The sequence below is a fragment of the Tinamus guttatus genome, unplaced genomic scaffold (assembly GCF_059628265.1).
Source record: "Tinamus guttatus ecotype Peru unplaced genomic scaffold, ASM5962826v1 Tinamus_guttatus_pri_ptg000314l, whole genome shotgun sequence".
Lineage (NCBI taxonomy): Eukaryota > Metazoa > Chordata > Aves > Tinamiformes > Tinamidae > Tinamus > Tinamus guttatus.
This window is the reverse complement of record NW_028288848.1, coordinates 7355499-7382390: the sequence shown is the minus strand read 5'-3', so window position 1 is coordinate 7382390 and position 26892 is coordinate 7355499. Positions and strand designations below refer to the sequence as shown.

Here is a 26892-nt window from a genome sequence, read left to right as displayed (position 1 = left end):
GTTTTGTAGAGCTGGATCGAAACCTGCTGCGTCTTCTTTGTCCCAACTTCTCAGGGGCTGCACAAACTACATTAACCTGGGCTCATTCCTCATCAAGCCAGTGCAAAGGGTGATGCGGTACCCGCTGTTGCTGATGGAGCTGCTGAGTGCCACCCCTGAGTCTCACCCTGACAAGGCACCACTCACAGCTGCTGTCCTTGCAGTCAAAGAAATCAACGTGAACATCAACGAATACAAGCGCCGGAAGGACCTGGGTGCGTAGCTGGGTATAGAGCTGGGGAGCAAGGGACAGGAGTGGGTGTATTGAAATTGGAGTCTGTCAGCTTCAGAGCATTAGTTGGCAACCACAGTGGTACAGAGGATCTGCCCTCAATAGACTGTGTCTTCACAGCAGAATATTAAAAGCACATTTAAAAATTTAAGTATGAGAGACAGTACACAAAGAATAGTGCAGTACAGATATGACACGACTTTCTTGTTCTATAACAATAAGAAATGTATGCAATTGCTGATCATGTGCCTACCAATGAAAACAAAATTGTTAAGAGAAAATAATAGATATTTACAGTTAAAATTGCTGTTCTGAAGAGCATAAATAGGTTATTAATCTTTTAGGGCAGTCTCTGTCTTACTGAGGTTTAGCGTCTAGGCTTGAAGAAGTATCTGTAGACAGGACAGAATCACAGACACATTGGCTAGAAGGGTCCTCTGAGGTCCCCAGTCTGACCTCCCGCTCCTAGCAGCATTATTCCCAGCATTTGATCCGATCACCCATTGCTTTCTCCAAACAAGTATCACTGACCCCCAAAGGTGGAGATTTCACAGTCTGTTGGCCTCTCCAAGGGCTGTAGCACCCTTCCAGTGAAGAGGGAGTTCTCTATGTCCACCCTCAACCTCCACGCTGCCATCTGCAGCCACTGGCCCTTGTATTGCCTGGCCCTGCTGGGAGGGCTCCATCATCTCCATCATCTTTGTAGCCAGCCTTCCCAGGAGCTGTGGCCTGTGAGCAGATTCCTCCATGTCTCCTCTGTCAGACTGAGCCAGCCCAGCTCACTACAGGACATGAGCTCTCCTTGTAGCTCCGGTTCTTCCACAGCCCTCTTGACCTGGTGATCAAAGACAAGTGATGCAGGAGTAACCTCCTGAATACTGAAAGGAGGGAAAGAATGATTTCCCTTGGCCTGCTGGCCACCATCCTCTTTTCCCTTCGCAGCCCCTGACTCTATCTCTTGTGTCACTTTCCACACGCCCCAATAAAACAGAGATGATATAGGCTGTCATGGTTACTCATATTTGCTAAACAAATTATATAAATACTCTGTGTACGTTCAATGGTTATTGTATGCCACCTCCTATGTTATCTCATGCTAATGCTACACATATTTCTGCTCAAGGAGTTTGAGTGGGTGAATCTGCAAACTGCAGGGCAGATCCAGAGCCAAGCAGGTGGCAAGCACAGTGCTGGGTTGCAGAGATGGTGTGAAACATGGGGCACCTGGGGCTATGGGGGCCTAGGAAGGATGAGAAGGAGAGATACCATAAGCACCCTAAGATACAGGCATTGGGCTGCTGAAGGTTCTGATTTCTACATCAATCTCTTTAGTGCTAAAGTACCGGAAAGGGGATGAGGACAGCCTCATGGAGAAGATATCCAAGCTCAACTTCCATTCCATCATCAAGAAATCCAACCGTGTGAGCAGCCATCTCAAGCATCTCACAGGCTTTGCCCCCCAGGTAATACACATCAAGGGGCACTTACACTCCGTGATGCTTGAGGAGATGGCAATACCTTCTCCCTCACCCCTTCCCTGCTGAGCATCTCAGATCCAGGGCCGGGCAGAGTGAGCCAGGGCTCTGAGCCACCCAACTCTGCTGTCCAGCTGGTGGGCAGGAGGCCCCGCATCGTGTGCTCTGGGAGGTGCCAGCACTCTGCATCACCTCCCTTGAGCCGTTTCCTTTCACAGCTGAAGGATGAGGCCTTTGAGGAGACAGAGAAAAATTTCCGGATGCAGGAGCGGCTGATCAAGTCCTTCATCCGGGATCTTTCCCTCTACCTGCAGCATGTCCGGGTGAGTCTGTCTGGGTGTGATGTTCGCGGGGCTCGTTGTGTGCTCTGCTCCAGCAGGTAGTGCTCCTGCCCAGGGCCCTGCCTGGGTTCTGCTCCGGGCTGCTCTGGGGAGGTCCTCCCTTTGCCCTGGAATGTGGGCCCGTGCCGGCAGGCCTGGTCTCCTGGCCCCAGTGTGGCTGTGCTGACCGTGTGACCCCGGTGCAGGAGTCAGCCTGCATGAAGGCGCTGGCAGCAGTGAGCATGTGGGACCTGTGCACAGAGAAAGGCGGCGGGGACTTGGACCAGTTCCAGAAAGTGAATCGTCTCATCAGTGACCAGCTCTTCTCCAGCTTTGTGAGTGAGCCTGTACCCTTGTGTGCCCGAGGCTCCCCTGAGGGCCCTCTCTGCAGGCCTTGGTGCAGGCAGGCAGAAGAGCCCTGCTGACCGTGGGATGCTGCAGGGAGGGTGACACAGCCTGGGAGAGGTGTGAGCACCTCCCTATCTCCGTTCGACTCTTCTCCTCCTGAGAGCTTTGATGCCTGTGGGCTTGTGTGGTGCATCGAGCCTGCCTGTTAGGTACACATTTTTTCAGCCCTACCTGAAGGGACACAGCAAGAGGTTTACATCCCTCCCAGAGGGTGGCATATTGACATTGGATTATGGAGTGATAGATGTGGGAAGAGACCTGGAGTTCTGTTGAGTAGTATCTGGAAAAAGGACCCTATACTGTCCTGGGAGTCTTGTGTGCCAGAGCTGTGGGTGTTCACGGCAGGGCAGGGGAGAGGGGGTGTCTGGAGCAGCTCATTTCACCTGCTCCCTGCATCTTTGTCCACCAGAAAGAGCGGACAGAGCGGCTGGTGACCTCACCCCTGAACCAGCTGCTGAGCATGTTCATGGGGCCACACAAGCTCGTGCAGAAGCGCTTCGACAAGCTCCTTGACTTCCACAACTGCACGGAGCGAGCAGAGAAGCTGAAGGACAAACGAACGCTGGAAGAGCTGCAGTCAGCCCGCAACAACTACGAGGCCCTCAACGCGCAGCTGCTGGACGAGCTGCCCAAATTCCAGCGCTTCGCCAAGGAGCTCTTTGCCAGCTGCGTGCGGGGCTATGCCGAGGCTCACTGCGACTTTGTGCGCCTGGCCCTGGAGGAGCTGAGGCCCTTGCTGTCGGTGGGTTCCTGGAGCACAGCTAGCAGGGTGCTTGCTGCAGCACTGCTCTCTGTGTAGGGCTTGTCCCTGAGCCTCCCTGGGATCCATCCCATTGCAGGAGAAGCTGCCCCTGAGTGCCTCAGGGAGGCTCTTGTGGGTCCTCGCGGGCAGGGATTGCCTGGTTGAGATGCTGATGTGTTTAGAGATGTGGGAGATGATTCATTAGCTGGCTGCTCCTGCAGCAGTGGCAGGTGGCATTTGCCAATGGGAGATTCTCAGGGCGTGAGCTTGGGAATCCCTCAGAGCTGGGCCTTACAGTGCTGCAAATCCAGCCCTGGCACAAGTCACAGGCAGCATGCAGAGCCCTGCTTGGCCTGGGAGCAGGCATGGCCTCTGCCGTAGCCTCAGCTACTTTTGCTGATGGCAGTCACCTAACCATGACACCAACCCTGCTCTGTTTCCAGTTGCTGAAGGTGGCCGGCAGGGAGGGGAACCTCATTGCCATCTTCCAGGAAGAGCATGCTCGAGTCCTACAGCAGCTCCAGGTCTTCACCTTCTTCCCAGAGTCCCAGGCAGCTCCCAAGAAGCCCTTTGAGAGGAAGAGTGTGGAGCGTCAGTCTGCTCGACGGCAGCCTCTCATCGGCTTGGTGAGTCCCTTCTGCCCCATGTCAGGGCTTGCAGGTGAGATGGGACAGCCCCTCACAAGTGCCTTGTTCCCCTTCAGCCCAGCTACCTCCTGCAGTCAGATGACATCCGAGCTGCCCTCCTGGCCCGGTATCCCCCGGACAGTCTCTTCCAGGCAGACCGCAATTTCAATGCTGCCCAAGACCTGGATGTCTCGCTGCTGGAGGGAGACATCGTGGGTGTCATCAAGAAGAAAGACCCAATGGGCAGCCAGAATCGCTGGCTCATAGACAATGGGGGTAGGTGGCCCTGGCCTGCCAGCCCCGCGGGCAGGACCCTCACTGCCTCGGCCGGGAGCTGGAAGCTCTGGCCCTACTGTGCCTCTCTTCTTGAGGTCTCTTCTGCTCCTTGATCTCAGCTCCCTCTCCCTCTCCACAGTGACCAAAGGCTTTGTGTACAGCTCCTTTCTGAAGCCCTACAACCCACGGCGCAGCCAGTCGGACGTCTCCGTGGGCAGCCACTCTTCCAACGAGTCCGAGCACAGCAGCTCCTCTCCCCACAGCACCACCACGCTGACCTTCAGCCCCAGCGGGGCAGCCGTGACCTTCACTCAGAAATCCCAGCAGGACTCTGCCTCCCCCGCAGACCCGTACCAGTCCCCACAGTCCCCCTCGGAGATGGACTCGCCTTGCCAGCCCCAGCTTGGCTCCAGTGACAGGATGGCGCCGCTGGAAGCCGGTACAGTGTCATCTCAGCGCCGCCACAGCCGCCCTGAGCCAGGCGGCAGCCCCAGCCCTCGCAACGGACACCCCACCAAAGCGCATCTCAGGCCTGCGCTCTCTGTGGAGGACAGAGACTCTGGGCTGGAGAGCAGCGAGTCAGAGGGCAACCAGGTGAGCCTTCAACTGAACAGGGAGCTATGGGGTGGCCGAAGGCTGAACCCCACACTTGAGTGGGGGCTGAACCATCTTCCTCCCTGAGAGCTATTGGTAGGAGGCAATGAAGTGTCCGAAGGCAGAGGGTGGCACTGTTTCTCCTAGGAATGGATATGCAGATACAAAAAATTAGGCTGTTAGTGGACAGTTTGGGCTGGCACTGATAGAGGACATGATGGAGAGGTTGAGGCTGTCCCTGCTGGGGCAGTACTGCCCATGTGTCCTGTGGTGTGGCAGGGAGGCCCTGCCGAGTGCCTTGAGCTGCACTGGCCGTCTGACTCATGGTGTCCCTCTGCCCAACAGGTCTACTACGCGCTCTACACTTTCAGAGGCCGAAACGCCAATGAACTGAGTGTGTCAGCTAACCAGAGACTCAGGATCCTGCAGTTTGAGGACATCACAGGCAATCGAGAGTGGTGGCTGGCCGAGGCACACGGGAAACAGGGCTACGTGCCCTCCAGCTACATCAGAAAGACAGAGTACACGTAAGGGCAGGAGCCTGCACCCTGTGCCTTGTTCCTGCTGGCGCAGCAGGGGTGCAGGGAGACTGGCCAGCCCTGCAGGGTGCCTCAGCCTGCCCTGCTCGCGCCGAGGGGCCGAGGCTGCCTCCCTTGCTGCTGCACGGTGCTCCCCAGCCCTGCTGCACTGGCTGCCACAGGGAGTGGGAAGAAGGGCTGGCAAGGGCAGGGGCAAGTAGCCTTCACCCTGGGCTGCTTGCTGGGTCCAGCTGGTAGCAGGTGAACATAGCGTGGGGGCTACGGTCCAAGAGGAAATAGCTTCACTGAGGCTGAAGAGCTGATCGGGATTTAAGGCGTGGAAGCCTGTTTCTGAGTTTCCAGAGTGAAAGCCAAATAAGTGTTAAAAAAAAATCTGGGCTCTGTGAACAGAGCCCCTGTGGCCGTCTCAGCAGCAGGAGCCGGGTTGAGCCTGTCTGTGTAGGACATCAGGGTGGGACATGTCTGCTCGGCCCGGAGCAGTTTCTCAGAGGAGTGCAGTGAGTAGTTCAGCTCCAGGACCCAGCAGCCCAGAGCAGAGCCCTCCCCACCATGTCATGTTTGCCTCCTTGGGCTCCCTGGGCCTGGGGCCTCTCCCAGCTCTGCTGCTAGCAGCAGCCGTCGCATTCCTGTCTCCCTGGTGAGCCGAAGGCCCCAACACCATCTTCCTTAGCGCTGCATCGTTTCCAGGGAAACTCCGGGACAGGGCAGAAGACAAAGAGCAAGCCCTGTCCTGCAGCCTGGTACCTCTCAAGCTTGGAGCGGGACTTAGTCGTGCCCACGCTTGCAGCAGGGCTCCGGCCCTGGTGCCTACATTCTGGGAGAGATGCGCTGCCCCATGCCCTCTGCTGTGATGCCGTGGGGGGGTGGCATGCTCCCTCCTTGTGAGGGCAAAAGTGTTTGTATCCTCTGTACTGCTGCTCTGTAAATAAAGTTTTGCCCTTGTGTATAGGATGTGCCTGTGCAAGCCTCAGGAAAAGAGGAAGGGGGCCCTGGCAGAGCCTGCAGGGCCTGGGGAGGGCGCGAGCCTTTCTATGGGTCCTGCACACTTCTGCTCTCGCACCCTCACCAAACTAATCGTGGATGTGCTGCACATCCCAGAGCCCCCAGGCTCTGTTAAAGGCTGTGGCTGGGGCCGTAAGAGGCGCATGTCCCTCCTGTCACCATCTGAAGTGAAGGGTTTTGCTGTGCTGTAAATGCCTGTGTGGGGAGTGGTGTGTGTGAGCACAGGCGTCCTGTCTGCTTGGAGACCCAGGGCAGAGAAGGATGGACCAGGAGTGTGTCAGCAGAAACCAGTGTGTGTGTGTGTGTGTGTGTGTGTGTGTGTGTGTGTGTGTGTGTGTGTGTGTGTGTGTGTGTGCGCGCGTGCACATGCACACACAGCCATGGTGGTGTAGCGTGTGTGTGTGTGTACACACATCCACACTGGTGTAGCGTGTGTGCATCTCTCCCCAGCTCGTCTGCCAGCCAGGTTTGCGGTCTGGCATCACGGCCCAGACTCTGCCCAAGTTGTGGTTACAGGGGTGAGAATTGGGCCCCAGGGACTGCCTTGGTTATCTGCAGTACAATGAAAGGCAGATGCAGCCATAAAGAGAAGAGGGAGGCCCAACCCCTGGCTCCTTCACCTCCACTGCCAGCAAACAGCTTAGCCCCCACCTTGCAGCCCCATGAGTATTTTTGCTGGCACAATAGTGTGAGTGGGGTGGGTTCTTTGTTGCATGTAAGAAAGCTGCCATCTGTGCCTACAGTGTGGGGATTTGGAGCTCCCCTCGTGTCCCCAGTGACCCAAGGGTTCTTCTGTTTTCCGTGGGACTGTGCAGGGAGGGAACGTGGCTGTGGTTGTGGGGCACCCAGGGCCACACAGGCAGCAGAGGCTCCGAGCTGCTCGTGCCCTGTGCATCTGCACAAGCTCGGTGTACTGCATTCCCCCAAGTGCTGCTCAGGTTGTGAAGTTAAACTGAGGCTTATTTAGCATGCCTAAAGTCAGGCTTTTAGTTTGAAGACTAGAAACATTTACAAAAAGCAAATAAATGTTAACATTCACTCCTAGATTACCCTGTGAATTTCATTCTTTAGCACTACAGTATCTCTTAGTGAGGTTCCTCGAACATGGTGCAAAAACTAAGATCCCAAAGAGGCTATAGTCTCGCCATCTAAAGCACAACTTTCCCCTTGGTGTCGAAATAAATTAACTGGCGTCTGCAGGCCCTTGTGCACAGCAGGCAGCGTAGGAGCAAGGCTCACTGCTCACCCAGGCCCGCAGGGTCTGTCCCTGCCAGCCAGGGAAGCTGTGCCCTGCCCTGTGCTTCCCCGCTGCAGAGACAAATGCTGCAGGGAGCCCGGGCTCCTCCTCAGCGGGTCCCAGCGGGAGGGAGCCGAGTGACCGCGCGCTGCTCCCCACCGGCTACAGGACGGTGGTTTGTGTGCTCAGAATGCCGGCATCCTTCGCCATTGCAGAGAAGATGCCCTGTTTCTGCAGCAGCTCTTCGGGGCTGTCGTATTCCATGATCCTTCCCGCCTGCAGCACCATCACCCTGGCAGAAGGGATTGAGGATGCGTGAGCTCCCGGGATCGGCAGCACCAGCCCTGCCACTGCTCTCGCTCCTACAACTACGCTACATGCATCTCACCCCAGAGAGAAAGGAGGGCCCAGGCTCATCAGCTCCCAGCCAAGACTGTCAATAAATACTCTGTGGCTTTTTGCTGATTAAGAGGCAGGTTCCCAAGAATGTTTTTCCCCACAAAGGCATAGGCAACGCATGGCCACCCTTCCCCTCTTCTATTCTCCCCCGGCAGCTCGGCATGTTGTTTTCCTTGGCACCGCACCCAGCCCTGCCCTCTGGTCTGTCCTTGCCTCTGGTGTCAGCCACCTCTTGCCCCATCCCAGGAGTGCAGAGGCCCATTTACCGCTTGCACCACACTACCTGCTGCTGTCCATGATGGTGTGGAGACGGTGGGCGATGGTGAGGACAGTGCAGTCAGCAAACTCCCTCCGGATCGTCATCTGGATTAGATGATCCGTTTCTAGATCCACAGCTGCTGTTGCTTCATCCAGGATGAGGATCTTGGCTTTGCGGAGAAGGGCCCGGGCCAGGCACACGAGCTGCCTCTGCCCCACACTGCAGCGAGGTGGGGAACGTGAGTGAAGGAGGTGCTGACACCAGAGCAGGGTGCCTGCAGGCCCAGCTCCCACACGCTACCCTGGCTCTGCGTCTGCCCCCCCAACCTCAATTCATGATTTGCCACCCCAAACACCACCTCCCTGGGTCCTGCTCCTGGGTCCCCAGTGGAAGGTTGGCTCCCCCTGCCATGACGACCAGTCCTGACTCCCAGACAATTTTTTTTCATCCACATTCAGCCCAAAAGCTTCTATGCTTGTCTCTGATTAAGCTGCTCTGAGGCACCTCTCCCCACCCTGGCCAGTTTAGCCTTTTTCCTGGGGCCAGCGGAAGGGATGTGAGCTGGGCATGCCCCGCTGCTCTGCTCACCTCAGGTTTTCTCCTCCTTCACTCACACGATGCAGCAGCCTCTCAGGCAGCTCTTGCGCATACGGCTTCAGGTGGGCCAGCTCCAGGGCCTTCCAGACCTCCTCATCTGAGTACTGGTCAAAGGGATCCAGGTTCATCCGCAGGGTCCCAGAGAAGAGCACGGGGTCCTGCCAGAGAGAGCACAGTGTGTTCCTCCATGAAGATCACGGCCGCTCAGCAGGGGAGCCCCGCTCTGCCCCACAGCTGCCACGTGCTCCCATGTTTGGCCGCAATAAACAGCCTGGGGAGCCCGTAAAGCAGAGGGACATCTTCCCTAGCTCACCTGGGGGATGATTGTGAGATTCTGCCGCAGGTCGTGGAGGCCGATCGTGGAAATATCCAAGCCATCGATGACGATTGTCCCGCCAGCAGCTTCCAGCACTCGGAAGAGGCAGTTGGTGAGGGAGGATTTCCCTGCCCCGGTCCGGCCCACAACTCCGACCTGTGGAAGAAGCTATTTAGACCAGCTGCAAGAGCTGAAGAAAACAGGGCAAGGGCTCTCCTGCAGCCAGAAGCTAAGAAAACAGGAACACCTTTAAGACAGTGCTGCCAGGGAAGGGGTGTTGCAAGGGCAGCTCACCTTCTCTGTGCTCTTGATATCGCAGGTGATCCCCTGAAGAACCAGCTCCAGCTCAGGTCGGTAACGAACTTTATAGTCGATGAACTGGATCTCACCTTTGCTGGGCCAGCCACGGGGTGGGCGCTTCTCTGTCACCCATGGAGCCTGGGGGCACAAGAGCATTAGGGGGCTGCAGTGCTGGCTAGCACCGAGCTGGGCAGCAGCTGTGCTTCAACTATGATCTCGTCACCTCATTTTTCACTATCGTGTATTCGTGGATCCGCTCCACGGCCACAATGTTCGTTTCCAGCTCTGACGACATCCGCACCAGCCAGTTCAGTGTCTGGGTCACCTGTGGGCAGAGTGCAGAGGATGTAGAGCTCAGTGACACCCTGGAGAAAGAGCTCTCCTCCCTCAGCTCAAGGACCCCACCTGGCCAGGAGCATCCTTGACATAAAAGGGCTCCCCCTTTCCTCACCCCTTGGAAAGCTTTTGGGCAGCATCCGAGGCCCAGAGGCAGAGTTCTCCTCCCCTGCTCCATACCAGCTTCCCAGGTGATCCCTTCCCCACAAGGCACCATCCCGGCTGGTGCCCACGCTCTGTTTCAGAGCAGGGTGCAGCAGGATGCAAGCAGCCCAGAGCCATCTGGGTGCTGCTCCCAGCCATCCCCCCCGCAAGGAAAGCTTTGGCTGACTTACATTGAGGGCGGAGGAGATGGACAGACCCACAATGCCACCCTCCAAAGAGCCCTTGGAGATCACGGCTAGAAGCGCAGAAAATAAAACCACGAGGCTCCCAACGAATTCCAGACGGATGGCCAGCCACCTGCACCGGGAAAGCACGGCTGTGGTGAAAGGCAGCAGGAGAAGCGTTTGCCTGCGCCCAACGCAGGTGCCTGCATCACCCTTTCTGAGCATCAGGAGCAGTCGCTAGCGAGACAAGCATCGCACCAGCAACCCTGACTACCTAGCCCAGTACTCGGCACTGGCACCAGCACCTGTGCAGCAGATTTGTAACCTGTTCTCCAAGCAGTTTCATTTTGTCTGTCAACATTTTGTTAAAATGGTTCTGTGCTTCTCCCTTAACCTCAGTTCTTCCTGTTCCAGCAGAGGCATCCATCCCCATCTTGCCTGATTGAGTCCCCTCAAGTCATCTTGCAGCACCTCACCCAAACAACCCCCACACTCTTGTGGTTCCCATTAACCCACCCCCTTGCTACTCGCCAGGTGAACCACTTCCAGGCTGCTGCTGTGCCTAGGCCTTCTCCTATTCTCTCTCCACGTCTTTTTCTGTTATCAGTTCTATACGTCACCCTAAACATTCTGTATATCCAGTGCTTCCATTCTGTGCTTGATCGGCCTTCTAGTTAGTCCCTGTGTCTCACATGTAACCTCCTATGCTGGTAACACCGTGTATCAGAGGAACTCAGCATGGTACAACCCTCATGAACACAAAGCATCTACTCAGTAACACAGCACTTTGCCAAGTGGACACTTCACTAACACACGCTTTGCCAAGGCATAAGGAACAAACTCACCTATTGGAGACTATCCAGGAATAAACACTTTTCTGGTTGATGTCCACAGTGTTCTCATTGTGCTGCAGGAACCGCTCCTGGTGTCCATAGGCCCGGATAACAGACAGGCCTGATACTGTCTCACCAAAGTGGGAATAGATAGGAGACCTAGAAACAGAGTCCAGACGGCGTAGCTGGCGTGACGTGGAGACATAGAAGCGCTGAAACAAGGAAGAGAGTTTTGTTACCAACACAGAGCTCTTCAGGGACAAAGATAACAGTCAGAAGCCTCCTGCAGTTACTCACCAGCACAAAATAGTAGAAGATGCCTAAGGGAATGATAATAAGGGCGAAGTATGGGGTGGCCAAAGTGATCATGATCAGTGTGCTGATGATGGCCATGAAACAGGACAGCCAGCTGCGGAAGGACATGGGGATGGTCTCGTCTACGGTGAAGATGTCCTGAAGCACACAAAGAAGCAGTCAGTGACACTAGACAGAGGCAAAAGCCCAGAGGCCCCATGCATACAAAGTTCCTACACACTAATATGGTAACATAAGGTCAAACACTTGCAAAACTACAGAATGACACTGAATTGGTGTTTAGGGCCACAGACGTCTAACTTGGAAACAGATGAACTAATAGAGAAGCTCTAACTAACATTCCTTTCAGGTATGTGCCTGCTTCAGAAGCGCATCTTTGCCTAGTCTCAGGATTCAGGATAGGAAGGTAGGGCAGAAAGAAGGATGGGTTGATCATGCAAAAGTACCCAGGTCTCCAGCCTGTCATCACCCTTCTTTTAGCTGGTAATTACATCCTCCCTCATCTCAGAGTACACCTAGCAGGCCTATGGTCTTCACCTCAAGAGAGATTGTTATTCACAAAATCAAGAAATGTCACAAAAGGAAGAGGTGGAGTTGCAACATATTTGAAATTACCTGCCTCTTTTCCCTCCTCTCTTTTTCCCCCCTGAGTCTCATTTACATTGCAAAGACTGTATAATTCATTGTGAATCTATAACCAGCAGGACAACTTGACATGCCCTAAAGAGCCCAAGAGCATGATATATTAGACATGTCACAAGTGGGTGTATAGTGTTCATGTATCCAGACTGAAAGTGCAAATCAGGGCTAGAAAAGCAAAAGTTACACAGTCCATCCTTCCTTTTCTGCTGTCCTTTTTGTGATACTGTCATCTCCTCCCTTGAAAGATGCAGAATGGACAAGGGATCTAGATGCAGCAGCAGCAGCTGGCTGCAGGTAACTGATTTTTCCCTCAAAAAAGAGAAGTGTGACCAAGCAATACAAGAAGAAATAATGTTGAAGTTTCCTTAAATATGTAATGTTCCAAGTTTTTTAACTGTATTTCCTCCCCTTTCTAGAACTTGAACAAAAAGATGACATGATTAATAAGTATGTACTAAGGAGACAAGTATCTTTGTACAAACACGATGGAATCACAGGTGTGCTGGCTGGAAGGGCCCTCTGATCTTGCTCATAGCAGCATTATCCCCAGCACTAGATCTGATCAGTCATTGCTCTCTCCAGACATCCTTGACTTCCAAAGACAGAGATTTCACAGGCTCTCTGTTGACTCATCCCAGGACTGCATCACCTTAGTGGTGAAGACGTGCTCCCTACATCCATATTGAACCTCTCAAGCCACTGTCCTTGAACCACCTGACAGTGTTGAGAGGAATTTGGCCTGGCTCCCACCAAGGAACATGAGTCACAGGCTCCTGCTCGTCTTGGTGGCTCTCCTACCTTGGCAAACCTGTTCACGATACGGCCAGTTGGGGTTGTGTCAAAGAAGCTCATGGGCACGTGCAGGATGTTGCTGAGCAGCTTCTGGTGCATAACCCGGGAGGCCTGCACAGCACCATGGGCAGACAGCAAGGTTGCCAAGAATAGGAAGAGAGCTGCAATGAAAGCACCGAGCAGTCAGCGACAGCTTACATGAGACATTGCCCCAAGGCACCCTTTGCCTCACAGGACACATCAAGCATTTCCAAGTTTGAAGCTCCACAGGGGACCACTGTGTCATCATTGGGAAGTCCCACATCTCACTTCATGGGAAGAATGTTAACCCTTCTGGAAAGGCTTGGACCCTGGCATTATCTCCATGTTGGATAAGGACAGTGACCTTCAATCTAAGGGGGCAATACAATCTTCTTGGGGCTGTTTACACTTCGGTCATGCTGATATCCCTCCCCAATTCAGCCAGAAGTGGGAGGGAAGGCTCCAGTGAGCAAGCGCAGTGCTGGACACCGTGTTCCTTGCGGCACTGCTGGCTGTAGGCCTTGCAAGCCCTTTCCCTGCTGGACCATGTAGCTGAGGTGAGTAGCATCCCCTATGTTCCCACACTCACCTTGTGCTATCCCTAGTGCCCCGAAGACGCCAATCCGCATGTCTCGCTGCCCTGGAGGGTAGGTCTGGTTCAAGTAAAGCTGCGCATCATCAGTCCAGGCGCTGAGCCACAGGTTGGTGCCCACATAAGCAACGTATTCTGTAAGGTAGCTCATGGCAATCCAGAAGGAGAAACACCAGCCAACAGCACGCAGGTATCGCACGTACATGGAGAACTTCACCTGTGGAACAGTTCAGCCCGTCACCACCATCCAGCAAGCCACAGCTGATGACACCCCACACGCAGCCTCAGAACTCCATTCTCACTGCCCACGGTGCTCCCCTCCACACATATCCTCCCTCCACTACCCTTCATGGTGCCAGGCAACATGTCCACTCAGCCATGGCCACCTACCCACCAGCTCCACACATCTGGACAAGACTCTCTCCTTTTGTGCCTGTTGGCCACAATGGGAACTAGACAGCAGGTGCTGGCTTTTGGGGACCAAAATCAGGGTCTTGTAGCACTGAGTCTCTTCCATCCTTCTCACCTTGCCAGTTTCCACAGCCTCTTTTTCAATCAGTTGCTGGCCCTTCAGCTTCTGGGGGGGCTCCTTCTTGGCCTCCTGGAAGGACCTGGTGCTCCTTTTGCTGAGGCTACAAGGAAGGGGATGGTTGCCATTAGTTCAAAGATGCTGGATGGCTCCCCTTCTCCTGGAAGTTTGTCCCCATGCCACACAAGCACACCAGTGACAGAGCCCTCCAGGGAATGCCCTGACTCGGGCAGCTTTGAATGAGCTGTGGAAATTGTAGCCATTTCCAGATACGCAATCACAGTCCCCAGCCCAGCCTGCAGAACCAGACCCACGCTAGGAGTTTCAGGCAAGATTGCAGGGTGAGGTTCTGATACTCTAGTGTGGCTGAAGGCAAGGAACCACCTGCCTCATGGTAAATATGGGAGCTCCCAGCCCGTTCTCTTCAGGAACCCCCTCAGGGAAACTCCCTGGGACCCTCGTGGCCCAGAAAGCAATGCAGGAGGCTGGGGAGAGCCTTGCAAACCCAGGCCAGGGCCCCACCTGCGGCTGAACTCTCTCCGCTTGATGCTGGCTTCTCGCCTCAATGTCATGGTCACCACATCTTCGGGTCCATCTTCCAAGCAGGGCTCAGTGTCTTCTTCGCCCTGCTCTTTATCCTCAACTAAAGCAACAGCTATAGGCACAGAGGAGAGGGAGGGTAGAGTCAGGCACTGAGAAGAGAGTAGATCCCACATATCACACACCTCTGCTGCACTTGTGTCCCTCTTCTCTAGGCCTGTACCCCAGGCTCAGGCTGTGCCCTCCCACCAGAAACACTGCAGTGATCTCAGTGTAGCAGGATGAGATATACTGGGGTGCTGTGCTAGAGGGAGAATGGAAAGGGGTGCAGGGCCAAAGGCCTGCACGGAGGCAGACACTGCTGCTGATTCATCCCAGTGTCGCAGAGATTTGTGCTGGTTTAGCAAGCGCCAGACTTGGTAGGTCATGTCACTCCAGTTCAGGAGCATGCAGAGGTTAAGTACCTCTGAGCAGATGGAAGATGGGTTCTGCAGGGACACTTGGAATGACCAGGCTCCTGCATCATTAAGGTGCAAAACCTTCTGCTAGGGAAGATTATGGGAGCCATAAACATAAATGAATTTAAAAGAGACTCAAAAAATCGGACAAGTCCTTTGGTAGCTATTCAGTGCAATGCCAGTACCTGCATCCTCCTCCTCTGGAGTATCCTTCTCCTGGGCACCATAGGAGTTCAGGAACTGGGCGAATGCCCCCCTGTTCGCAAGCAGGGTGCTGTAGGAGCCATGCTCAGACACCGCTCCTGCCACCAGTACCACAATGCTATCAACCTGCGGCAGGAAACTGATACCGTGTGTCACCAAGATCCGTGTCTGCAACAGAGTGACACTGTGGTTGCAGAGCAGTGATCATCAGAGCATCCCTCTCCCACCCCACCCTGGGCCTGCAGGCTCCCCTTCCTCTGCTTGGGGATCCCTTAGCTTATCACTGCCCAGCTTTGGTGACCCAGAGGATACCTTTCATTTATTTCCATCCCTCTGGAGACCTATGTGGTCTCTTCTACTTCCTGCTGCAGCCCCACCTGAAGGTCTGTAGGATCCCACTTTGTGCCCTGCAAGAAGTCCCAGCCTCTCCTACCTAACCAACACAACAACAGGTGATTCTTGCACAGATATTTCCCAGGGAGGAGGATAGAAGTACTCACCTTCTTCCGCAGCAGCCCTTTTGGCCCCAGCACATGTTCGAAAAGGTACTTGCCAACATGCGCATCCACAGCAGAAAGGGGGTCATCCAGCACGTACACGTCTGCGTTGCTGTACACGGCCCGGGCCAGACTGACTCGCTGCTTCTGACCCCCGCTCAGGTTAATGCCCTGAAAGAGAGGAGATCTCTGTGAGTCCTTGCCTGACACTGGGCAACAGCTCCTTCCTCTGCTCCATACCCAGAAAAGTCTTGTTAACAGGGACCTTGTCAGCCCTCACCAATCACATCTTGCTTATCTCCCTGTTAGCCCATGAGTGACACCTTCCCACTTCTCCCAGGATTTGCACATCCATTTCTCCCTTCCTGTGCTCCCTTCCTGTGCTTATTGCCACATCCTGAAGCGCCCAGAGCCGATACCTTTTCCCCAATCTCTGTCTGGTCGCCTGCAGGGAGCAGTTCCAGGTCAGGAAGGAGGGCGCAGGCCTTGATGACCTGTTGATACCTGGCTTCATCCAGTTCTGACCCGAAAAGGATGTTGTCTTTCAGCGTGGCATTCTGGATCCAGGCCTGCTGGGGGACGTAGGCCAGGGAGCCCTACAGAGAGATTTGAGAAGAGCTGTATTGCTGGATCACCAGCCTGAAGGCTACCACCTTGCACAGCCCTAGTTCCCCTCTCTGGGATATGTCTGGTCCTGAGCCAAGAGGCTACAGAGACGGACAGGGCTGGCTGTCCCAAGCAGTCCTGCCCTGCCATCAACCTGCTGAGCTCCCAACCAGCCCCTTGTGCGGCCAGCAACTCTCACCTGGATATTGATGTGCCCCTTGATATTCTCCATTTCTCCCAGCATGGCTGACACCAGTGAAGATTTGCCTGATCCCACAGCCCCGACTACGGCCACCAGGCTGCCAGGTGTGATGTCCAGGGTGACACTGCAAAGACATGAGGGCCAAGTAAGCAGTGCTAGCAGTCATGGACTCCTGCACTGCCTGCATGGGACCAGCACAAAGCAGCAGAGCATCTCTGGAGGATTCCCTGCCAGCACTGTGAAGAGCCATGCACTGTCCTCCACGAACAACACAATGAGGGGCCAAGATTCCCTCTCCACACCCATGTGGCCCCCAAATGGTGCAGAACACTCACTCTCTTATCACAGCATTGCTGTCCTGCTCCCAGGCAAACGTGGCATCCGAGAAACGCACAGCACTGCCTGTCAAAAGAGAACCATACCTCAGGGCTTGGAAGGACCCCGCTGCAGCCAGCACGCTCCACTCCAACCTGCCTAGTCCCCAGTCCCTACACCCCCAGCCCCAGCCCACCTACACAGCCCCCAAACCCTCCCACACAGCCCCTTACCTGGTCTGCCCAGTCCCTGCCCACACAGCTCCCCCTTTGCACCGTGTCATCCCCTATTGCCACACTGTCCCCAGCTCAGCTTGCGCCGCCCGTTGCAGAGAGGGCCTGCACAGTGGGACAGGCTGTGGCTAGTCTGTGACCCACAGGGACCAACCTGGACATTCACCTACCTGCAATCTTATTGTGGTGAATAGCTGAGGTATCCAGGTCTTCTCCACCCAGGTACCGCTCCAGTCGCCCAGTCGACACATTGGTCTGCATTAGCAGAGAAAGGGACATGTGGGCATGGAGCACAGCTGTGCGGTCTGGCAGGAGCCCCATGAGCAGAGCACCTCACTGCAGCCTTATGCATAGAGCACCCACCCAAGCACCAGCCCCAAAATCTGAGCCCCAAGCCCATGCTACATTCTTGAGATCTCTCACACCCATTGGCCAACAGAGCTTTATGTATCAAGGCTGGGTGTTCTAGGCCCATCATATATCCGAGCCCTAAGCACCATGTGCTGGTTTGGGCAGAGGTTTCATAAGACCCTCCCCTCCACCCCCTGCCCTATTGCGGGGCTGACCTGCACCAAGGAAGAGATGACCATGGGCAGCATCGCCATGGGGTAGCGTAGCACGTTGAAGAGGGAGATGGAAGTAAAGGCCTTCTGTGCATCCAGGATGTTGTTCTCATCCACTAGTACGTAGACAGCAAAGCTGGCCAGGGAGACCTGGGACAAATAGCATCAGAGAAAGTGTCATCGCGCTGGCTGTGTGCAGCCCAGCCCCTGCAGTCCCCTAAGGCCTGTGCAGTGCGCTCCTTTGGGGTGCTTCTCTCTAGGCCCTGTCTGTCCACTCCGGTGGAGACATTTCTTTCCTATTGCTGTCCTGTCAGCATCCAGGAACCATCTCTGCATGCTGGGCATCTGTCATCCTGTGCCTCCTCTCCCCATTGAGGCACTCCAGCTGAGGTCTCCAATCTTTCCCAGCCCCTTGGATACAACCCTATTCCAGCTCCGCGCTCCGATGAAGGTGCAGGACAGATCCCCCCAGGCTGTTGGCACTCACCAGGAAGGGGGCGCAGGTGAAGACAAAGATGGATATTGACTGCAGATAAGAAAAATTCCGCAAGTACTTGAGCTCACGTCCCCGGATCTCTTTGATTCGATTCTCAAACGAGGGCTCCCAAGCAAAAAGCTTCAGGATCTGTGGAATAACCAGGATGAGCAGATGCTGGCTGCACAGGAACTCCCATCTCCACACTTGGCTTGCTAGAACCTAGCACCTTCAGCACTTACTCCTGGCTTGCTCAGAAACCTGTTTGCCCACTGCATGTACATCTTGCATCCTGCCCCATCCTGGCCCACAGCTCAGGACACTTCCCCACAGCTTACCCTCATCCTCAGCTTACCAGGTCACTGAGATCTCCTGCCATCACACTCCCCATTATGGCTCTCCAGTAAATTCCCAGGAAACCCTCTCTATAGCTCCCAAAGCTTGGTCCAACTATCCTCCCCAGTCAACTTTTTACAAGATGAGGAAGCCAAGGGAACTGCAGGAATTGAGATTTGGCTACCCTAGGGACAGCATTCCCAAGCTAGACTACAATTAAGTTGCTGCAGGTTGGGAAAGAGCATTGCCTCCAAGCACAATGTACAGGAAAAGGGATGCCTCAGGGGAAGGCCCCCCACTGCTCACCTTGATTCCATTGAGAATTTCATTCATTATTTTCATGCGTTCATCCTTGTGCTTCATGTTCTTCACCTGCAAACAGAAAAACCAGGGGTCATGGCTGTGCTTAAATCTGACAACAGCTCAGCTCACCCTTGGAAATACATTCAGGTTGCAAGAGAGAACGAAGTGGACTCCAAAATTCAAAAGAGCCGTTTCACAAATCTGGTCTTTGGCTCCCTGCAGCTCTGTTGTCAGGTAAAAACTAGAGCTGTATATTGTTGTTGGTAATATCTTGCTTTCAGGCCTCAAGGCTCTACTCAGCCCCATTGAAGTTCAGCTGGTAGAATAGGTCTCGCGTGTGTCCTGCTTACCTCACCCACTCATCGTCACCACTCAGCTCAGGCTAGGACCCTCCCAGGTGGAACAGTATAACAGGGAAGGGACTGTGGAAAAGAGGTTGAGGGAACAGCAATAGGCTTCAGTAGCTGGGGAAACAGGAAGGATCTTGAACCCCCCACTGACCTGGATATTTCTGGCCTTGGTAGCCAGAAACCCGTTTATAGGGATAAGAAGCAGCATGACTCCAATGCCAGCAAGAACAGAAGGGCCCAACTCTGCCCACAGGAAGACAATGGAGAGGACAATTTGTAGGGGGCTCGACCAGAGCTGGTGAAGGAAGTTGGCCATGTCCATGAACCTCTGGGCATCAGCAGACATCAAATTCACAGTCTCTCCCACTGTGGACTCTTTGCGAGCGGAGCTGGATATGGTGAGTGCCTGGAGAGAGAGGGCACAGTCACTGCAAGCCTGTCTGGAACAGCCTGGGTGCCGACAGCACGGCATGGAGCAGGGAATTAGCAGGTCAGGATGAAACTGTTCCTGGATTCCTCTCTATGAACTATGTGAGATCTCATCACTGACTGCACACGTGCATCCCTGGGAGCAAAGAACTGTGTGTCTGTGAAGGAATCCCAAGAATAGATATCCTAAATTTTGCACTGGTGTGAGAAGAAACCTTCCTGGCCCCTGAAAGCCCACAGACAAATACACAGCTGCAACCACCAGACCTTGGGCAAAACTAGCACCCATGGTGTCCCTAGCACTTGGCAGGCATCCCAGATTGAGCTCTCCTCTTGGCTTTCTAGGCACTAAATGGCTTCACTCCTGTTGCCCCAGGTTGATGGGGCAGGCAAAGGGTGCTGGTATCCCTAGCCCAGGTGGGAGGGAGCAAAGAAAGGGTCCTCTACCAACCTTCTTGTAGATGGCAGCCATGAGACTGGCACGCACAAATGTGCCAAGCTGGAAGCACAAGTGGAAGTGCTGCTGCAGGCAGATAGACTGAACCACGGCTACCAGGAAGAGCAGGATGGTGTACAGGTAGCCTTGCCAGGCATATGCATCCGGATCCGACACAAAGCTGATCAGCAGCCTGGAGGCAGAGGGACCCATGAGACACTCACCTTAAGACAGACCCAAACAGGATGCTCCAGACCAACAGAGAGAGGCTCCTCACAAAAATAGCTACAGAGCCCCTACTCAAACAGCTGACTCTGTGCTCATGTTGGTATGTAGGGTTGCCCCTACACCCCATTGTAGGGTGAGATTGCATTTCATCAAGATCATACACAGGCACCTTTGCAACTCTGAAAAATACACCAGGCAGGTCCTGTTGGACAGAACTGAATTGGCACATGGATGGGCCAAGCAAGAGCCAGAGCCATCTCTAGGTAGGGAACACAACAGCATGAAGATGGATGTTGGGAGCAGGGAACAGATTTGTGTCCTTAGCGGCTGGGAATGAGCTCAGACCTGTCCAGCTCTTCATTAAACTGTAATCCAAGAAGATCTGATAGCTTTGTGGCGGGGGAAAGGAGAAGTCCCCAGGATGTTGCACTGGGACATGCACATACATGGAGGTGGTTTTGTTGGGGGTTGCACACACACTGGTGGGGCTGGGTGGTAGGCCTGGATAGTGCATAGATAGGGCAGGAGAGGAAGGACTCACTTCAGCAGCTGGGGGCTGACAAACACTAGTATGTCATGCACCAGCTTGAAAGCCATTGACAGCAGGAGATTTTTCCAGAAGGTTTTAAACAGGGTTTTCAGTAACCAGCCTTTAGGGAAATCCTTTTCAGAGCCAGAATCCCCTTTGGCCTTCTTCTTTCTCTTTGTCTGCTTCTCCTCCTAGAAGGAAACCCACATGTAAGTAAACCAGGTGAGATTGCACAGGCTTCTTCCATCTGAGAGGATGCTTCCAGGGCTATTCCCATAGCCCCCAAGTCAGGCATCCTGAATGGGGCCTCCACTCATGTTCGCTCTCACTGGTCACACACCAAACATCCTACACACCAACATCCACTTCCTTGATTGAGATGTGCTAAGGACAATTGATACAATCTAAAGACCAGCCTGAACCCACATGGCCCAAGGTCAGGAACTTCAGAAAGGTCTGAGGCTGGGGCCTGATGAAAGACGACTGTCACTCTGACCTCACTGCTGGAAGATATTTGGGGAAGGAACAGAGATAAGGGAGCTACTTGCACTACAGATTTGAGGGTAGTCCTTGGCCTTCTGTAGGGCAGAAGGGTTGAGACTTTCTTGGTCTCCCAAAACAAAGGGATCTGCTCAAGAAAGAGGAGACCATGTCATGGTTCCCCCATCTTTGTCCATAGCCCTGCAGAACCAAAGTGGGGATAACTCAGCAATGGGGCTTCAGGGGGATGAGGTGACCCTATTCTGTATGGCTGGTTCTAGTGACTTTAGTCTGACACGAGGCCAGAAGTAGGAAGGGATTTACCAGCACCAGCACATCTTGGCTCTGGGCCTTGTTGATCTTGTTCCCAAGGTCTGAGTCACCTTCCCGGAGCCTCTTCTTGCGTTTCCTTTTCTCCATTTCTGCTTGGGCCTTTTTTAGCGAGGTCTTCATATTCCTCTCCAATATGGCAGAAATAGTCTTTGTCTTGTTTTTATCTTCCAACTCCCAGATATCTTCCATCTCCAAGGGCTTGCGATAGCCCTTAAAAACCATGCTGTGGGGCACAGAAATCTGTCATCAGCAAGGTCCTCACACAGTACCTGAGGGGCAGCCCTTATTGCAAACTCCGCGCCTTCACACCCAGCCTGGCCCTAATGGAGCAGGGGGAACACACCCCGATTTGTATTTGCACATCATGGCACGGCAGCTTTACCTCCTGCTCCCAAGCAGCTCCACCACTTCTCTGCCACGCAAAGCAGGAGTGACAGGTCACTGCTCGCTGTAAGCTTGGCCCAGTGTGCCTAGTGCCAGTGTGCAGCAAGGGAGGAAGGATCTACGTTTGTGCTGCACAGACTGCACCAAACACTCACGGATCTCATGGCTACCCCAAAGCAACCTGCACGGAGGGCTCGCCTGCACGACACGGCGCCAGCCCCATCGCACCCCTGCATTGCACCAGCCCTGCTCACCTGGTGTACCACTCAAAGGTGATGGAGCTCAGGAAGGACGTCGTGACCTCTGGGTTCTAGGACACAAAGCAAAAGGAAGTGGGTGCCAAGGGATTGCAGGTGCCCTGGAGTAGCTGGCTGTGATGACAAGAGTTGACTCGGCACCCTCAGCCATGAAGAAACCTCGGAGGCTTCAAACTGTGTCATGTCCAGCCCCAGGGAGCCCCATCCCAGGGTGAGAAAGACTCCGTTTGGACACACAAGCACAATGCTCCAAGCTGCAGGCTCGGGCTTTTGCTGTGCACCCTGTTGAGGCCCCCAGAGCTGTCCTCATTCACAGCTGAAGAGGAGTTTCTGCTGGGAGCCCACCTGGGCTAAGCCAACCTGGTGTGCTTCCACCATGTCCCAGGCAATGGCAGCTGGGATGAGGTACTCTGAGCCCCTTACCCAATCCTGCATGGACCTCGCACCTTTTTGGAGATTTCCTTCGCTTCTGGGGCGACGTCTGAGAAGCCCGACACAAGGAAAAGTAGCAGCTGAAGCCCATAGGAGATGTAGAAAAGGACAAATCGTGGCACGTCGGAGATCGGGGCCTGCAGGAGTGGGTAGCCTAGCATTATTAATGGGGCCTGTTTTAAGGCCACCTGGCCCTAATGCTGGAACATCCCCGAGACATTGCAACCCCCCACACTCATTCTGGTTCAGCTCCTCTTCAGCCATCTCTCTCTGCCTCCCCTGAAGTAACACAGAAGTCCATAAGGGGAGAAATTGGCCACAAAGAATTTATGCCCCCCGAAGGAAGAGGAAAAATTCAAAGAACAATTTCTCTCCAGCTTTCTCCTGGTTTTCCAAAGTCCCTGAGGTGACTAAGACCTCAGGCCTTCACCAGGGGCTTCTTAAGAGATGAAGTCAGAAGGAATTTTCCTTGGGAACAGAACAAAACTATGGGAAGGTGCCCAGATTCCTGCCAAGCCCAACCTGCACTGCTTTCCGGATGAGTGACTGGAATGGGAATATCCCACAGAGCAGGGACAGGATCCAGAAGCCAAAAAGTACTCCTGAGTCTCTGCGCATGCTGAAGCGTCGTGCATCATGGATCAACAGGACTAGGATCTAGTGAGAGAAAAATACAGCCAAAACAGACAGCACTGAGAGGACATCCAGGCAGGATAGCAGGACTGGCCTGAGCTCTAAACATTTGCCAGGGTCACATACCCTGGGACATAAGTACATGTGATCCTATCAGATTCACTGGCTTGGACACTGAGCAACTTGTTCCTGAATTCACTGCCAAATCTACAACTAGCTTTGGAGTCAATTACACAGGGCAAAGGTTTATTTCAGGAAGGCATACGACCAGGCTCCTTATATGAAAGGCAAAGCCTGAAGGCACCTCAGCATTACAGCAACACAGTATTTCTTGTTAGTTGTGCTCACCTGGGACTGTTACCCTGCCCAGTGGGGCAGACAAAAGGCATCACCATGTCTTTTCAATATTCTCCCAGGCCAGGCGTAGCAGCCTCCCATGGCAGTCCCCATAGCTTAAAATCTCTTATGAACTACATGTGAAACCAACTGAAACGCCAAAGTAACAAAAATAGCAATCTGAGGTCTTTCTTTCATCATCTTTCATCAGTGAAGCTCCAGAATTTTATGATACTGTTAGGGCTGTTTTACAATATCCTGTATCTTAATCGAGATATCTGGTACGTGCAAATCTAGCAAATAGGCTCAACTATGTCCTTGGCTTCTTGAGATACGTGAGTAACATAGGTCACCAAAACAAGCAATCAGGTGCTTTGCCCACAGGAGCCCATGAAAACCAGTTCGCTCTCTACATACTTTACACATCCTAGGCAGTTTGCAGCTCTCTGGGGTCTCAGTAGCAGTCTGTAGAGAGCCCAGACCTATAAATCTATCCTTGCCCTTTCTCCAAGGCCTAGACTTAAGCCCAAACACTGTGTGTTTCCCTGGCAGCATCTCTCGCATGGTTAGCCAAAACACCCCTCCAATCTCCTCTGTCCGCGAAGCAGCAGTGTGAGATGCCAGAGCAGCATAGCCTGCCATGAACTGATGCTCGCACCGCACAGGCACTCCTACGAAGACTGCCATACATTTCTCCCCAGAGCAGCTTTCTTGCTAGTTTGGCTGCTGAGCCATAATTCCAGTTTCTGGGGCTAACTCATCACTTCCTAAAGAAGCAGCCAAGCAGCCAAGTCCTTTTAGATGTATTCCTACATTCAGCAGCTTGTCTACCACGTTGCCTATAGCAGCGCATAGCCCACTGCCCCATCCTGCCTTGTCTGCCCGTGTCTGGGCCCTTCCTCCAAGCACGAAGGTTGCTGAAGCTCAGCAACGCTCAAGGTGCTGCTTGGCCCTACAGTCTCACACCCTGTCTCCGCGGTGAGAAGCCGTTTTTCCAGACGATCCCTTACCCAGGTGGCAATGTACAGGCTGGGGTTTGTGTACTGGACAGGCAGCGGATGTTCGTGCCTCGCTTCCTCTGCAAATGCCACTGCCAGGTCGGCCACTGCCGTCAGCAACAGCAATACTGCCAGCACCTGTGTGGATAAGGAAGCATCCATGAGGAGAGACCCAGCCCATCAAGGAAGCAACAGGAGAGAACACAGTTGTGGGGAGCAGCTTTGAGCCTCACATACTGTTACATCCTCTCCAACCCTACCCAGCCTGGAAAAGCTTTCTAGGCACCCTCACAGCACTTCCATATGAGCACTGCCACCATTTCAAGCTTGGAGCACAACAGCCCATTACAAACCACCAGCTGAGAGGCCCCAACACACACCTGAGCCCACCCTCAAAGAACATCCCCTACCCCATCCAACACATCTCTTCCCAGCTTTCCTGTAGTCTTTGGTACCAGATGGTGTCCCATCTCATTGCTCCCCTTCTCCAGCACCTCTCATCTCTCCATCTTGCACCCATCTCCAGCTCTCTCTGTTCACCATTCCTCCACCCTAGACTGCCCTAGCCTGCTCTCCACTCTCCCCCAGCACCACTCCACCTGTTTGAGGATGTAGAGTTTGGTCACAGATGATTTCTTGGTTTTGGATTTGCACATGGGCAGGAGCTGCCAGGGACCAAAAATCCACAAGAAGCCGAGGGGGATCCAGACCAGCACAGTCTGCTGGAAGCAGACCGGCAGGTCGGCATCTGCTTGAGCGAAGAATGAGTCATTCTGGTGAAAACAAGGACAGACAACCAAGTCATTCACGACTTCCCAACCTTCAGCTGACTCACAGAACAAGAACCAGTGCTCCTAAAGCTCTCTTTCTCTTTATTTCCAACCCCATTGCATCCCCCTCCTCAACACCCACCTTCCTGTCCCTGGCTGAGCATTTCAGCCCCCACCTATGGTCCCCTTCTTGATCCATCCTCTCATAACCACCCTTCCCTCAGGCCAAGACAGCAGCAAAGCTCAAAAAGCCGGTCTCTCCTTAGAGGGTACCCTGCCTTTGTATCCGGGCTAAGGCAGGACAAGGCTCACTTGGTGAACTACCATTTGGATCATTGTAACACGGATCCCACCCAGGCTGCCCTGTCAGCGAACCGCACTCAGTACCAGGTAAAGCTTGGCATAAATAGTAGGATCTATGCTTAATACTGGCTCTTGGATCCACTGGCTAAGCAAGCTTATTCTTTGAGCCTTGCAATTTAGTGACCTCCCTCTTCACCAAGTGTCCTGCCCCAAGGATGGCTCATCAGGAGTAACGCAGTCACTCACCCAAAAGACGGAGCCGCAGAACTTATCCAGGGCTGTGGACATGACTCCAGAGAGAAGAGAGACCAGCTCCTTTCCCTCGCTCTGCCTGGTTGTGAGATTCCTAGGTGGATGTTTGGGATAAAAGTCCCCACACACCCACTGCTGAGATTGCCCTAAGGTCCCTGATGACAAGCAGTTAATTGTTAACTTAGTACTATTGTACAACACCGCAGACCACAGCAGTGACCAAGCAAATCTGGAAAACTACAGAGGCCCTAGAGAAGGGAGGAGAGGAAGGTCCCAAGTGGTTCCAAGAGAGAGATGCCAGGGAAGATGCAGGAAAGCTGCTGCCACAGAGTCGTTGCAAGACATCATAACCACGGCTAAGAACTCACAGCCTTCACCAGTGCATACCATATGAGACAAGTTTGTGTTGATCCACAAAAGGCAATGCACTTTGGTGGATCTACATTCCTGACAGAACAAGCCTGCCAAATACTGTCAAAAAGCCAAGCAAAGCCTAGACCTTCAGGTACCAAAGAGGACAGTAACTCATGTGCCACTCATCCCCGCAGGGATGCCTGGGCCACCAGCAGAGCTCTGGATCCAGTGACCTGCTAAATCAGGCAGTTGAGCTGACTTCATGCTGCGGTGGTCTTTCTGAGGCAAAAGTAGTTCCTTTCACCAACTTTTGCTTAACCGCAGAGCTTGGAGACCTTCCCACCTCTCCCCGTTGCTTCACCCTTTCCCATGTATCTGTGTTGACTTGAAGCTGCATGTCAGAGCTGCTGGCTGACTGCAAAGACAAGAAGAGACTTTGAAGCCTCATTCTAAGGCAAATGCTCAATTTGGGACAGTCGGAGGACCATTGCCAGGGAGGATGACTGAATTGCCACCCTGAAGCTTAGGAGGGCAGAGGGAAGGTGGTAGGGCTGCAGCTATCCCAAGGCTGGCACAGTTTGCTTTCTCAGGGGTAGGCAGTCTGCTTCCTCCTGCCACCACCCTCACTCCCCACACTGTGGGGCGGTGGCAGAATTCTGCGGTCTCGTTGCTAGCATTGCTATTATGTAGCTCAGAAGTCAAGGCTAATTAAATGATTAATTGCTCAGGAATGACCCCCTCGCTATCAATAGCGGAGGAAGGCGCAAAGTCCAGAGACATGATAATACTGAAAGCTCATAGGTTAATAATTATCAGCTTGACTGATTAAATATACTTATATTTTTGTAAAAAAAAAAAAAAGCTGTCCTAGGTCCTGGGTCCTAGGTCAGCGCAAAGACACTGCCA

General features: G+C 53.7%; 2 protein-coding genes across 4 annotated transcripts in view; one reads left to right on the top strand and one right to left on the bottom strand.

Annotated features, from left to right (window-relative positions):
* The window catches only part of DNMBP (dynamin binding protein), a 34931-nt gene extending 29584 nt beyond the window's left edge, over positions 1-5347 (top strand). For all 3 annotated transcript variants that reach the window (XM_088528719.1, XM_088528717.1, XM_088528718.1), the window contains 9 exons: positions 55-254; positions 1604-1734; positions 1965-2069; positions 2273-2401; positions 2884-3216; positions 3660-3842; positions 3920-4118; positions 4258-4712; positions 5058-5347. In XM_088528719.1, coding sequence (XP_088384845.1) covers positions 55-254; positions 1604-1734; positions 1965-2069; positions 2273-2401; positions 2884-3216; positions 3660-3842; positions 3920-4118; positions 4258-4712; positions 5058-5243 — 1921 coding nt within the window. In that variant the 3' untranslated portion in view covers positions 5244-5347. The remainder of the gene's footprint in view (positions 1-54; positions 255-1603; positions 1735-1964; positions 2070-2272; positions 2402-2883; positions 3217-3659; positions 3843-3919; positions 4119-4257; positions 4713-5057) is intronic.
* A 2305-nt stretch (positions 5348-7652) lies between these two features.
* On the bottom strand, positions 7653-25740 carry ABCC2 (ATP binding cassette subfamily C member 2). Its single transcript, XM_010213115.2, has 32 exons — positions 25627-25740; positions 24907-25080; positions 24320-24445; positions 22863-22997; positions 22355-22477; positions 21906-21961; positions 21259-21490; positions 20467-20645; positions 19713-19890; positions 18984-19238; positions 18486-18551; positions 17856-17993; positions 17372-17518; positions 16976-17060; positions 16593-16659; positions 16255-16381; positions 15869-16045; positions 15453-15620; positions 14934-15120; positions 14273-14405; positions 13748-13853; positions 13219-13438; positions 12615-12769; positions 11157-11312; positions 10872-11071; positions 10033-10159; positions 9585-9686; positions 9356-9499; positions 9059-9217; positions 8737-8903; positions 8173-8367; positions 7653-7782 (listed from the first exon to the last, which is right to left on the bottom strand). The coding sequence occupies exons 1-32, from the start codon at positions 25666-25668 to the stop codon at positions 7653-7655; spliced, it is 4656 nt and encodes a 1551-aa protein (XP_010211417.2). The 5' UTR covers positions 25669-25740.
* Between the last annotated feature and the right edge of the window lie 1152 nt (positions 25741-26892).